Source organism: Bubalus kerabau, chromosome 12, assembly GCF_029407905.1.
Source record: "Bubalus kerabau isolate K-KA32 ecotype Philippines breed swamp buffalo chromosome 12, PCC_UOA_SB_1v2, whole genome shotgun sequence".
Lineage (NCBI taxonomy): Eukaryota > Metazoa > Chordata > Mammalia > Artiodactyla > Bovidae > Bubalus > Bubalus kerabau.
This window is the reverse complement of record NC_073635.1, coordinates 74,563,666-74,577,672: the sequence shown is the minus strand read 5'-3', so window position 1 is coordinate 74,577,672 and position 14,007 is coordinate 74,563,666. Positions and strand designations below refer to the sequence as shown.

At 44.1% G+C, this 14,007-nt stretch overlaps 1 protein-coding gene across 1 annotated transcript in view; it reads left to right on the top strand.

The window, feature by feature from the left end:
• Nucleotides 1-14,007, top strand: part of LOC129624660 (ATP-binding cassette sub-family C member 4-like) — a 123,735-nt gene that overhangs the window by 47,292 nt on the left and 62,436 nt on the right. Inside the window, exons 12-18 of the mRNA XM_055542817.1 lie at nucleotides 2,387-2,481; nucleotides 2,704-2,790; nucleotides 9,234-9,330; nucleotides 11,403-11,573; nucleotides 12,315-12,455; nucleotides 13,466-13,503; nucleotides 13,884-13,969. Coding sequence (XP_055398792.1) covers nucleotides 2,387-2,481; nucleotides 2,704-2,790; nucleotides 9,234-9,330; nucleotides 11,403-11,573; nucleotides 12,315-12,455; nucleotides 13,466-13,503; nucleotides 13,884-13,969 — 715 coding nt within the window. The remainder of the gene's footprint in view (nucleotides 1-2,386; nucleotides 2,482-2,703; nucleotides 2,791-9,233; nucleotides 9,331-11,402; nucleotides 11,574-12,314; nucleotides 12,456-13,465; nucleotides 13,504-13,883; nucleotides 13,970-14,007) is intronic.

The window sequence follows — 14,007 nt, the reverse complement described above, 5'->3', positions numbered from 1 at the left end:
TGTTTGCATGTCCTTAGTCATCTCACTGAGGAATCTCCTTCAGTGCTGCTGGAGGCAGCCTGCACATGCGGTCTCCCCCTTGACCCTTGGCTTGTGCCTCCTCAGGCCTTTTCAGTCTCTAGGTTTCCCTCTCCACTTGGATTTGACTTGCATTTTTATTTAAAGAAAATAGAATGCTTTAACATTTCTTCTTAATACTGCATCTTTTCTTCAGAGGAGAGATTGTTTTCAGAAATGGCATTGAGTTTCACATCAAATGACAAAATGAAACATTTAACTCTACCTTGGGATTTAGGTGAAATTAGTGAATGAATAATGAAAACTGAACTTACTTGAGAGAGGAATGTAATTTGGCAAAAAGGAAAAACAATGTAAATACTGATTAAACAGTATGTTACTGTCCTGGGTTATAAAAATCCGTGAACAGTAGTGTTAAAGGGCTCCCCTCGAGTCTGTTGAGTCCAGTCTGGACATCCGAGTATTCTTCTACACTGTGAGAAAAAGCCCAGGACAGACTTTCAGAGGTGAGGAGTTAAGACTCCAAAACCTTCTTCCTGAGGAAGTAGAAAATAGTAATTTTGCTTGAACCACAGCTTGAACATCATAGATTGTATCACATGAGTAGCATTTTGCAATAATGTGGTTAAAACAGAATTGCTCCTTTAATGGGCTTCTGTTTCTTTCCCTTGGGTTCTTATTAATGGGAGATTGTGTTTGCAGAAATAATGTCAAGTTAGCAGGAATGAGCTAGATTTTTATTAAATGGTGTAGAGACTGTATAAGAAAAGAAGAGGGAAGCAAATGTAGAACAGTGAGAATAGTAGCTCCCATTTATTCAGAGTCCATGTGCAAATCATTTTTATGTCTTTCAGCCCTGTGTGTGCACACATGTAAGAGGGTATATGAGTTATTGATTCTTTATCAGTGTCTTCAGCATTAACATCCACATTTTATAGTTGGTAAAACTAAGGCTTGGGGGATCAAGCAGCTCATCTCAGCTCAAGTTCAGAACCCTTTCTGCATGACTCTAGACTCCATGCCTGTCCTTGGTGCTGTGCTGCCTCTCAGTTGAGGAAGTGTATAAGGAAGAATTTTTTTAAAAGCAGGTGATAGATGAAGGTATAAGATGGGGTATGGAGTAAACAGATCTCAGGCATTTCCTCTTTACTTTAATCATATCCAGCCCCTGATGCCCAGATCAGATTCCAGATACCCAGGCCAGGGTTGGGTGTTTCTTTCATGACCTTGCCTTACTGATGAAGCTTAGCCCTTCTTTCTCCCCACATTTGAGCATCTCTGCAGAAGAGATGGGACAGCGGCTGATATTCAGCTTTTTCCCTGGGGGTCAGTGCTTTGTTGTAGCCACGTGGGCTGATTGGACCAGTAATGTGGGCAGTGTTCTGGGGCCTCCCCTACCCTCGGGTGTCCACGCGGCAGAGTCTGGTAGGAAGGGGCCCTGCAGGACCTGGCTGCACAGCTATTCTTCTATACACGATGTGACCATTATAAACATGGACTGCTTTCCTAGTCTGCGTGGTCAGAACACGGACACCTTCCAAATGTGTCTGGAGTGTGACCCCATCTCTCCATTCTCACTGCTCCCACTCTGGTCCTGACCATGGTCATCTCTCACCTAGATTTTTCCAGTAGCCTCCTTACTTATATTCACGCTTTCCCTTCCCCACTTACTGCCTGTTTTATGCAAAGCACAGAAGTGACTCCTTAAAAACCCAAGACTTTGTCAGTCCTCCCCTTCCTCCTTTACTGAAGTGACCCCAGGGCTCCTCCTGCTCTGGCTCTGCCCTCACTCCCCTCATTCTTACTCAGCTCTGCTTTCCTGCCTCCTTGTCCTGAACCCCTTGGGCACCTCCCTGTGGCCCCTGCACCTGCCCCTCCCTCTGTGAGGAGCAGCCTCTCCAGGTCTGCTGGAGCCCCCCTCCCCAGATCTGCTAACAACCCCTCTGAGCAGAGTCCTCACACCCCAGTATGGACTCCTTCACTCTCCATTCACTCTCCATTCGACTTCCTTTTCCTTTTCGTCCTTAGTTCTTGCACTCAACATGGAAAGAAACTGTAGGGACTTTGTTTCCTCGTGGCTGAATTCACTGTGCCCAGAACAATGCCTAGCATGTAGTCAGTCCTCAATAAATATCTGTTAAAATGGTCAAATGCATAAATGCTGTGAAAAACTACAGAATGAAGAAAAGATAAAAAAAAAAACCCTGAGAGGTTTGTTGTTTTAATGTTCAAGGTTATCATTATTCACTATGAAATAAGCCCATTATCATTGATCAAATACGTGGGGAGAACAGCTGCTGAAAGGTTAGGATGCGAGGAGAACACATTTTAAATCTTCTTCTTTTTTTCTTTTTCTGTCTCCTTATAGAATTTGCAGAATTTGAAGGAAGGAGATCAAACTGTGATAGGAGATGGAGGAACCCCAATGAGTGAAGGGCAGAAAGCCCGGATCAGCCTCGCCAGGTAAATGGGGTTTTAGTTGCCATCCGCCCCTCCTCCTCTGTGGCTCCTAGTGGACGTGAGCACGCAGACCCCGCTCACCGGGTGGGCCTGGGTGAAGCAGGGTCTTGGCCCTTTCCCTGGGCTCCTGGAATGAACATGACATTGTTGGACACCATCATAATTCAGAGATGAGACCCAGGGAGTGTGAAGTATCCTCTCCTGACGTCTCTCTACATTTTCTAGAGCCGTGTATCAGGACGCAGACATCTACCTCCTGGACGATCCGCTCAGCGCAGTGGATGTAGAAGTCAGCAGGCACTTGTTCGAGCAGTGAGTTTGCTCCTGTTTTCTATCGTTTCTTCTTTCCAAGAGCCCTGTAGGGATCAGGGAAAGGAGCTCAGGAAAGCCTTTGTGCTCCAGGAGACTCAGCTCGCTGTGTGCTGCTGTCTTTCTCTCCTTTTATTCCCTCAAAAGAAGATCCATTGTAGAGAAATCTTGCATCATTATGAGGTCAGGATAGTAAAATACAGCAGGTGCTTCTAGTGTGTGGAGCACAGTGGAGTCCATGCTTTAGGGAGTCAGGGATAGATGGCAGATTCCAACCTGTGACTTGCAGTTGATGGATCCAGATGCTGTGGATGGATCCACACCCCAGGAAAAGAAGGATGCTATCTGATTTTTAAATCATAGAGTGATACTTGGCTGCCAGTTCTTTTCCTCCATCATTCCCTCATCATTTAAGGCACATTAGAAGGTACAATGTTTTCCGTGGAAAGGCCCTGTTAGCTTATGCTTATTATTCTGTAGGTCTGAAAATACTTAGCAAAGCCTAGAATTCAGGAATAACTTAACAGAGCCATACTTCAATATCAGAGTATGGCTTCAATCATTTAATGTCACTTCATGGATGCTTGTGGAATTAATACTTAGACCCACAATATAGGGTTAACTTGAACGTGAATCTAGTTATCTAGAATCTCTTAAATCCTGACTTTCAATTTGTGATTCTGGAATTTGGTGTCAGTGGCTCTTGCTTGGCCATAGAACCCCTGAAGTAGAAAAACCACGATGCTTTTCTGTGTATAATATGTCTTAACATATACTGACTGAGGCCTTTGATGGAGTCTAGATTGGCCTCCTTGAAAGCCTCATGAACTTGCTTTTGCTGAAACAGCCTCCACATCTCCCCACAGAGTAAGTTCCCTTGATGTTCACCCTATTAAAGCCAATGAGCCTTCCAGCTGCACTTAACACCCTGCTGTGTGCACTGAGTTAGATGCCCTTACAGATGTCCCTGCACAAGACCTCTTAGTTTACAAGGAGGACACTGAGCCAGGAGAGGGGAAGGACCACACTGAGCCGAATAAGGAAGACTAGGACACCCAAGTCTCATTCCTGCCTCTGAGGTACCTGTCTCTATGTGGAGCTTGTTAAGACAGATGCCTGGGGAAAGGTCAGCAGAGTCAAGCTTTAGAGAGTTTCAACACAGGCTAGTAAGTGCTGAATAGAAGCAGAAGTGGCAGCTGGAGGCTTTTATTAAAAGTGAATGAATCACACTCCTACTTGACATTAAGAGTTTCCTTCAGTCATGAGGCTATATCCCAGGTTGTTAAAGTTTTACCGCTTTATGCTTGAACACTAAGTGGGTTCTGTCACCTAAAGAAGGTGAAAGGCCTTAGGCGAACTGATGCTGTCTCACCATGCTATGGATCCCGAGGTGTTTCAGCCCCACATCACCAGACCCTTGCCTCCTGGTCATCAGCTCTTCAGGTCTGTCCTGATCAGAAGCCACACTGCCATCTATACAGCATACCCTCCTGTCTACACAGCTTACCCTCCTGTCTACACAGCTCACCCTCCTGCTCCAGCGCTTTACAGGCCATTGCGCCCCACCCCACCCTACATTCAGGAAACAGCTCCAGGTCCTCAAACAGAGAACAGGCTTCTTTGCCGTCTGCCCCCATCCGCCTTTCCAGCTCGTCCCCTTACTCACTTGGTGTCCAGCTGTGCTGGCTCTGGGGGGGTCCTTTCATACCCCTGTCTGTCTGTGCACACTGGTCCCTCTGTCCCAGAGCCAGGGAGCAGTGTGCCAGGACACAGGAGGAAGGTGAAATGTGGGTCCTGCCTTTGCCTCTTGCTCCTCCAGGGAGTGCCTGTGCCCTCTGTCTTTCCACAGTCCTCAATAATAATGCTAAATAAATAATGCTTAATAAAAAGCATTATTTAGAAAAAATTCAAAGCCCTTAATTGGTCACTTTGGAATTTTTTTTTAATTTTATTTTATTTTTAAACTTTACATAATTGTATTAGTTTTGCCAAATATCAAAATGAATTATTTATATTTATATTACATTATATGTGATGGAATATTAGGAAGAAAACATTTTACAACTTTTGGGTTGCTCTATCTTGGACATAGCAGCCCATCAGATTTGATTTACAACCACTTTCAGGGACAATTGGCAAGTAATTCTAAATTAAAACAGTTATATTAAAGGCTTTAGTACTAAGACTGAAGAGGGCTTGCTCAGTCAAGAAACTTAGTTACAAACATTGAACTCAGTTTAGTTCAGTTCAGTCGCTCAGTCGTGTCCGACTCTTTGCCACCCCATGAATCGCAGCACGCCAGGCCTCCCTGTCCATCACCAACTCCCAGAATTCACTCAAATTCACGTCCATTGAGTCAGAGATGCCATCCATCCATCTCATTCTCTGTTGTCCCCTTCTCCTCCTGCCCCCAATCCCTTCCAGCATCAGAGTCTTTTCCAATGAGTCAATTCTTCGCATGAGGTGGCCAAAGTACTGGAGTTTCAGCTTTAGCATCATTCCTTCCAAAGAACACCCAGGACTGATCTCCTTTAGAATCGATTGGTTGGATCTCCTTGCAGTCCAAGGGACTCTCAAGAGTCTTCTCCAACACCATCAAAAACATCAATTCTTCAGCACTCAACTTTCTTCACAGTTCACCTCTCACATCCATACATGACTACTGGAAAAACCATAGCCTTGACTAGACGGACCTTTGTTGACAAAGTAATGTCTCTGCTTTTCAATATGCTATCGAGGTTGGGTACTCTTGCCTGGAAAATCCCATGGATGGAGGAGCCTGGTAGGCTGCAGTCCATGGGGTCGCTAAGAGTCGGACACTACTCAGAGACTTCACTTTCACTTTTCACTTTCATGCATTGGAGAAGGAAATGGCAACCCATTCCAGTGTTCTTGCCTAGAGAATCCCAGGGACAGGGGAGCCTGTTGGGCTGCCATCTATGGGGTTGCACAGAGTCGGACACGACTGAAGTGACTTAGCAGCAGCAGCAGCCGCAGGTTGGTCATAACTTTCCTTCCAAGGAGTAAGTGTCTTTTAATTTCATGGCTGCAATCACCATCTGCAGTGATTTTGGAGCCCCAAAAGATAAAGTCTGACACTGTTTCCCCATCTATTTCCCATGAAGTGATGGGATCAGATGCCGTGATCTTCGTTTTCTGAATGTTGAGCTTTAAGCCAACTTTTTCACTGTCCTCTTTCACTTTCATCAAGAGGCTTTTTAGTTCCTCTTCACTTTCTGCCATAAGGGTGGTGTCATCTGCATATCTGAGGTTATTGATATTTCTCCCAGCAATCTTGATTCCAGCTTGTGTTTCTTCCAGGCCAGCGTTTCTCATGATGTACTCTGCATATAAGTTAAATAAGCAGGGTGACAATATACAGCCTTGACGTACTCCTTTTCCTATTTGGAACCAGTCTGTTGTTCCATGTCCAGTTCTGACTGTTACTTCCTGACCTGCATATAGGTTTCTCAAAAGGCAGGTCAGGTGGTCTGGTATTCCCGTCTCTTGAAGAATTTTCCACAGTTTGTTGTGATCCATACAGTCAAAGGCTTTGGCATAGTCAATAAAGCAGAAATAGATGTTTTTCTGGAACTCTCTTGCTTTTTCCATCACCCAGCCGATGTTGGCATTTTGATCTCTGGTTCCTCTGCCTTTTCTAAAACCGGCTTGAACATCTGGAAGTTCACGGTTCACGTATTACTGAAGCCTGGCTTGGAGAATTTTGAGCATTACTTTACTAGTGTGTGAGATGAGTGCAATTGTGTGGTGGTTTGAGCATTCTTTGGTATTTCCTTTCTTTGGGATTGGAATGAAAACTGACCTTTTCCAGTCCTGTGGCCACTGCTGAGTTTTCCAAATTTGCTTGCATATTGAGTGCGGCACTTTCACAGCATCATCTTTCAGGATTTGAAATAGCTCAACTGGAATTCCATCACCTCCACTAGCTTTGTTCATAGTGATGCTTTCTAAGGCCCACTTGACTTCACATTCCAGGATTTCTGGCTCTAGGTCAGTGATCACACCATAGTGATTATCTTCATCATGAAGATCTTTTTTGTACAGTTCTTCTGTGTATTCTTGCCACCTCTTAATATCTTCTGCTTCTGTTAGGTCCATACCATTTCTGTCCTTTATCGAGCCCATCTTTGCATGAAATGTTCCCTTGATATCTGTAATTTTCTTGAAGAGATCTCTAGTCTTTCCCATCCCATTCTGTTGTTTTCCTTTATTTCTTTGCACTGATCACTGAGGAAGGCTTTCTTATCTCTTCTTGCTTTTCTTTAGAACTCTTCATTCAGATGCTTATATCTTTCCTTTTCGTGTCTCTTCTTTTCACAGCTATTTGTAAGGCCTCCCCAGACAGCCATTTTGCTTTTTTGCATTTCTTTTCCATGGGGATGGTCTTGATCCCTGTTTCCTGTATAATGTCACGAACCTCCATCCATAGTTCATCAGGCACTCTATTTATCAGATATAGTCCCTTAAATCTATCTCACTTCCACTGTATAATCATAAGGGATTTGATTTAGGTCATACCTGAATGGTCTAGTGGTTTTCCTACATCTCAAAAGGTAAAAATGAATCCTTTTGGATTTAATGAATTGGTGGTGTTTGTGTCTACATCCTGGGGTCTTGCTCTGATCACAGACCCAGTATCCAGAGTGTCCACTTAGGACTTTTCTGTACTGAGTCCAAAGCACATGACAGCCTGTGGTTAGGGAGGAGTGGGGAAGGGGGCTGACCTTTACTGGGTGGATTGATGGTTTGATTTCTCAGAACATGTGGGTGAGTTGTCATTGACGTTGTTTGAGATGGAGAAACTGAGGTTTAGTAGCTTGTCTGACGTCGTCAGTCTCATAAGAAGGACTGAGCTTCAGCCTGCTGCCTCCAGACTCTCCATCTGACTCGCTCACAGGCCGAGCTCTGGCCCTTGTTTCTGAGATTTGCTCTGCGAGGGGCTTGGGCTCCCAGATTACCTCTCTGGAGCCCTGCCTATGGTCACCAGTGTCCTGGACCCAGGCAATAATTTCCTGGAGGAGTTGTGGACTCAGTAGGATGAAACTGGGGTTGAGTCCCTTGGGGTCTGCATTTAAAATGAGAAGCAGATTGAGGGGTTACTGTGAAAGGAAACATTTAATAATGTGAGGGACACTGAGGGGATTGTTGGGTTACACCTCGGCAGAACTTGGCAGCAGCTGTTGCTCTTAACAGGCAGGAGGTAATTACCAGTTTCAGGGGAATTGACATCCAGTTGGCTTGTTGGTTACCATGGAAACCAGCAGAGGGTCATGCCCCTTCTGCCCCTTTGACAAGCATAGTGGAGGGTTCTGATCTAAAGCTAGAACAGCCATTCACTGGGCTCTGGGACAAGCATATAGGAAGGTCAGTCACGTGAGGAGGTGTAGTTGAAGGAGGCACTGGTCAGGCAGGGGATGTAGAAAGGACAAGAGAAGAGCCATCTTGGGTGGTCTGACCACACAGGGGTCTTGGCTAAGAGAGTTGGTATGTCTTTTGATTTGTTGGTTGATTTCCACTCCCATTTGGGCCATTTGGGTTCCATTCTTTCATTTCCGTGTTTGGAAGGTGTTCAGTCCTAATGAAAGAAGAATTGCTTCCTGAATGGGACTGGGAATGTTGAAGGGAATGTTGAGGCCATGCCAGCGTTCATTTTCTGTCTAATATTATTTGGGGGGAAGGGTCTAAAATATGCACTCTGGCAAAGGTTATCAAGAAACTATTCATTTTTGTTGTTAATCTGTACATTGTAAATCATAAATAATCACATAGAAAACTGCCTAAAAATGTACACATTTTTTTCAAGGAGTTAAATAATTTAGTTTTTTTAATATAAATTTATTTCTTTTAATTGGAGGCTAATTACTTTACAATATTGTATTGGTTTTTCCATACGTCAACATGAATCTGCCACAGGTGTACACATGTTCCCCATTATGAACCCCCCTCCTACCTCCCTCCCTGTACCATCCCTCTGGGTCATCCCAGTGCACCAGCCCCAAGCATCCTGTACCATTTTTATATGACATGGATTCCTGTTTTCCTATTCTCACATAGAAATAACAGTGTTTTAGTTCAATTGAGTTTTGGAATCTCAGTGTTGCTCAATTGCTTTTCCTTATGAAATATATAAATGCTTAGCTGAGTTTTAGGTAAAAGAAGTTAGCTCTTGGCGCCTCTTTCACTGGATTGCTTTTTAGAATATTTTTTAGTGGAGCTGGAGTCAAGTTTGCTGCTGATGAATTTGAAGACCTTGCCAAATTCATTGATTTATGTTTGTATTAAATTTTGTCATTTATTTGGTATTTAAAGTACAGATTTTTTACTATTGTGTTGTCTTTGTCTCACTATGTTTTAAAAGTATAAATTTTTACTTTGGTATATCCCCATTAATGTGCTTTTGCATGCCATACCTTTTATATTTGTAGGTGTATTTGCCAAGCCTTGAAAGATAAGGTCACAATTTTAGTGACTCATCAGTTGCAGTACCTAAAAGCTGCAAGTAAGATTCTGCAATTGGAAAATGTAAGTAATTTCTAGAAATCTGTGGAGCTTGCTAGCACTCTCCTCGGATTCATGATAAATGCCCTCTTCTCCCTCAGTTTTTTGCCCCCTTCTTCCCAGAGCTGGTGGTACTCATGCCCTGAGGATGAATTCAAAGACCATAGAAATGTCACTATTATGCTCTAAGCCACATTAACCCTAAAGTGTATAAAATTGCTACCATAGAATTACTGAGTCATCACTGTTCTAATGAAATTTGTTAAGGATAATAATGCTATATTATATACAAGATTTTGTTTTCCCCTTCCAGGATTTAAGTCAAAGTATACTAATTTGGAAATTATAGATACTAAGACCCGTTTGTAACCATGTTATAGTCAAATGCAGTTTGCTAAACAACATCTTCCATTAGCACCAGAAGTGAGGCTGGGTAGCCGAGCACCTGGGTCAGAGATGCCCACTCTGCTGGTGTCTCCAGTTGCTGGTCTCCCTGTGCAGGTCTCTATGTGCCCGATCCATGTGGGAGCCTGTGCAGCAGGAGGTCAAGGCCCTGCCTTCATGGGGCTCCTGTTCTTATGGGGATGGATGTGACAGAAAGGGTGACATCCTGGCCTCTCTGCGGAGCTGCTGCCTCATGGGGTCTGAGTGACATGAAGGTGGAGGCCACACAGTCACCTGGGGGGAGGGGGTCTGAGGCAAGGGGTCCTCAGGAAGAAGCTGACCTGGCAGGTTGGAGGAACAGCAGGAAAACCAGTGTGTCTGAGGAGAATGAGCAGGGGGACAGGAGGGAGCTGGTCTCTGAGCAATGGGCAGGAGACCGGAAGTGGGATGGAAGCCTTGGATGGTCCAGAGCAGAGGAGGGATGTGGTCTGATGTGGGAGTTAAGAGAGTCCTATGATGCACTGGAGGGGTAACAGCAGAAGCAGTTACAAGTCTTAGTAACGCTGAGGAGACAGCAGCATGGGCTTAAGCTAGGATGTCAGTTTCTAGAGCTGCTGTAACAAAGTGCCACAAACTGGGTGACTTAAAACAACAGAAGTTTGTCATTTCGCTGTTCTGGAGGCTATGGGTCCCAAATCCAGGTACTGGCAGGGCCATTCTCCCACTGAAGACTCCAGGGGAGAGAATCCTTCCCTTCAGCCTCTGGTGCTCATCTGCTTACCTTGGTGTTCCTTGGCGTTCCTTGGCTTCTAACTGCAGCACTGTGGTTTCTGCCTCTGATGTCACGTGGCCATTGTCCCCGTGTATGTCTGGGTCTTTTCTCATAAGGACATGAGTATTACTGGATGTAGGGTCACCCTGTTCCAGTCTGACCTTATCTTAACTTGATTACATCTGCAAAGAGCCTGTATCTAAATAACGTCATACCCACAGATGTCATGTTTAGGGCTTGAACATACTTTTGGGGGGCCACGATTCAATCCACAACTCCTAGTGTGGTTGGTGGTGGACTGGAGATAAATGAGAATATTTCAGGCTTACTGGTTGGTTGATGCTTCAGTCTTGGCTTGTTTGCCTCTGGGCCTCAGCAACAGTGTCCTAAACCCTTGTCTGCTCCACAGGCCCGTGGCCAGATCCCTCACTTATCAAGTGAAGTTCTACTCTGGGAAAGATTATTAAAATGCACAACCTCTACCTCCCTAGAAGTAGTTCCATGTGTAGATTCTCCACTCCCCTAGGAATGTGGGGCTCAGATTTCTCAAACATGTTGTTGTTTAGTTGCTCAGTCATGTCTGACTCTTTGCAACCCTGTAGACTCTAGCCCACACAGCTCCTTTGTCCATGGGATTTTCCAAGAATACTGGAGTTGCCTGCCATTTCTTATGTTAATGATCTCCATCTTTAACACATGAGAACATATTTCTTTCATGTACCCCAGCACCTAACACAGGGTTTGGCAGAGAACAAAATGCTCAGTTCTACATCAAGCTGAACTGAACTAGATTTGTCCTCCAGAATTTCATACCTAATGATCACTTTCTTACAAAAATCATAACTTAAGATCCGTTTACTTCTCTTGATTAGCATTTATATTAGGTTAGTATTAACAAATGCAAATACATGCCTTTCAGTTTTTTTTTTTTTAATTTTAGGGTGAAATGGTGGAAAAGGGGCCTTACACTGAGTTCCTGAAATCCAGAATAGATTCTGACTCCCTTTCAAAGAAGAAGACTGAGGAGCCTGAACCATCTTCCAAGTCTCCAGACCAGCCTCAAGAGTCCTCCACAGAGTCAATGAAAGATGCAGCCCCAGAGGACCACGATGTGAGTTTCTCATCCTGCAACATGCCCAGATCCGTCTGCTCTTGGTGGCCTTGTGGGCCTTCAATCTGCTCCGGTTATACATACACAGGTCCTCCTCGACATCCAAACCCAGGAGCCTGGATGATTCTGATAAGTGTTCAGATTAGTCCCTCACATTCCACACTCAGGAATCACTCTCTGAAATTCAGGAACCACATAGATTTTGATCACATGCTGTCCCCTGCTACCCAGATTCACCTTACTCCAACTTGCTGTGCAAGCTCAGTTTACTGTATTTGACTAGTATTTTGAGGCTCAGTTATGTTTTATGTTTCCATCATTGAGTGACAAAATAAAAGATTATGAGCTAAATATTAGTTCCATATCATTTTGTGTATTATTTTGAACAAGCTTCTGCATTTATACTTGAATTGGGTATGGTGTGCTTGGGTTGAGAGTCATAATTGACTTTAAGCAAAACTAGCCAACTGTGAATAGCCTCATGCAGATGACTTTTTTTTTTTTTTCCCCTAATGAATTCCTAGGAGTAGGATGGCTGGGTCCAAGCATAAATGCATATGTGGTTTTTCTATGTATTTCCACACCCTTCTCTTTAGAAGACAGACTATCTTTCAGTCCTGCCAGCATATGAGTTTTGTGTGTGTCCCCACCTTTTTGCAATGAAAGTTACTGTTGAACTTTTGATATTTGGGGATTAATTACTTAATGTTTTATCTCTTGCTGCCATTTTTCCCCTCACAGACTGAGGATATACTGGTTAAACTACCCCTGGAGGACTATTCAAAGGGACAAGTTGGTTGTAAGACTTACAAGAATTACTTCACAGCTGGTACTCACTGGTCTATCATCATTTTGCTTATTCTAGTAAACATCGCAGTTCAGGTAAATAAGGACATTTATTTTGGTTTGTGCCCTCAGTTTGGTATTTACATATATTTGTACTTTATATGGGCTTCCCTGGTGGCTCAGACGGTAAAGTGTCTGCCTGCAATGCTGGAGACACCGGTTCGATTCCTGGGTCAGGAAGATCCCCTGGAGAAGGAAATGTCAATCCACTCCAGCACTCTTGTCTGGAAAATCCCATGGACGGAGAAGCCTGATAGGCTATAGTCCATGGGGTTGCAAAGAGTCAGACACAACTGAGCGACTTCACTTCACTTCACTTATACTTTATTTATCATTATTCTTAGTATGTATATGAAGATATTTAAAGAACTGGCCCATGAGGCTGTGGGATCTAGCTTGGTAAGTGTGAAATCAGGAAGGCAGGCCTGCAGGCTGGAACCTCAGGCAGGAGCTGACCCTGCTGTCTTGAGGCAGAATTGCTTCCTCCTCCAGGAAGCCTCAGGTTTTTCTCTTCAGGTCTGACTGACTGGATGAGGCCACCACAGTGTTGAGGGTGATCCCCTTTACTTCCATTCTCATGATGAATGTGAACCACATTCGCAAAATACCTTCATGGCAATGTCTAGACCAGTGACTGAATCACTGGAGACTGCCCTGGCCAAGCTGACATAGAAAACCGACCATCACAGTACCTGTTAAGTTTCTTTCATTTGAAAAACTCCAACATTTACACTATTACTGTATTTGCAGTTCATCTGGATTTGCATTGAAAAGCATTTTTTGTGGGGAGCTAAATAAGTGAGCTTTACTGGTGTTGTGTGTACATGACAGAGAGCTTCTAGGAAAAGAACAATGTCTTTTGGAGATATTAAAATGCAGCATGCCCTCCCCTGTCCTGTGGTCATCTGGGGTGTGGGACTTGGCACAGACCTGAGCCAGAAGGACCGTCTCCATGTTCTGGAGCCTTTCTGTCCCCCATCCTAGTGAGCAGGGTGTGAGGGTTCAGTAACATCAGTGTGTGAGTGACTGTTGTTTCCTGCTCCTAGGTTGCCTATGTCCTGCAGGATTGGTGGCTTTTAGACTGGTGAGTGATTCCTGGTCTGACCCAAAGTGCTGAAAGTCTACAGGAAGCTCCACTTCCCACAGAGCTAGGGAGGGCGGTGGAGCTTGTTCAGCCTCCTCTTCTAACCCTCATGGAGTTTCCCTGAAGAAAAAGTTCTTGCTGGTGGAATATGACCCTCCCATGGTCTGTCCCCGTGTCTGACCCTCAGCAGCTTCCTTGTAGACAGTCTGAGAACTGAAACTCATGATTCAAGTTGAATTTTTATAAGGTAGAGGGACACCAGGCCCCATGAGCTGGGAATTGTTTTCCACCATAAACCATGTCTCCTAAATTGAGGTTAATTTTTTTTTGTCTTTACCTAATTCCATCTACTGCATTTTTTTCTCTTCCCTATTCCATAGGGCGAATGAACACTACATCAATGTTAGTAGACAAGGAAATGAAACGAAGATGATCGATCTGAACTGGTACTTAGTAGTTTATTCAGGTAAAGTTGAATCTTCTACTCTATTATACAGGAAATGC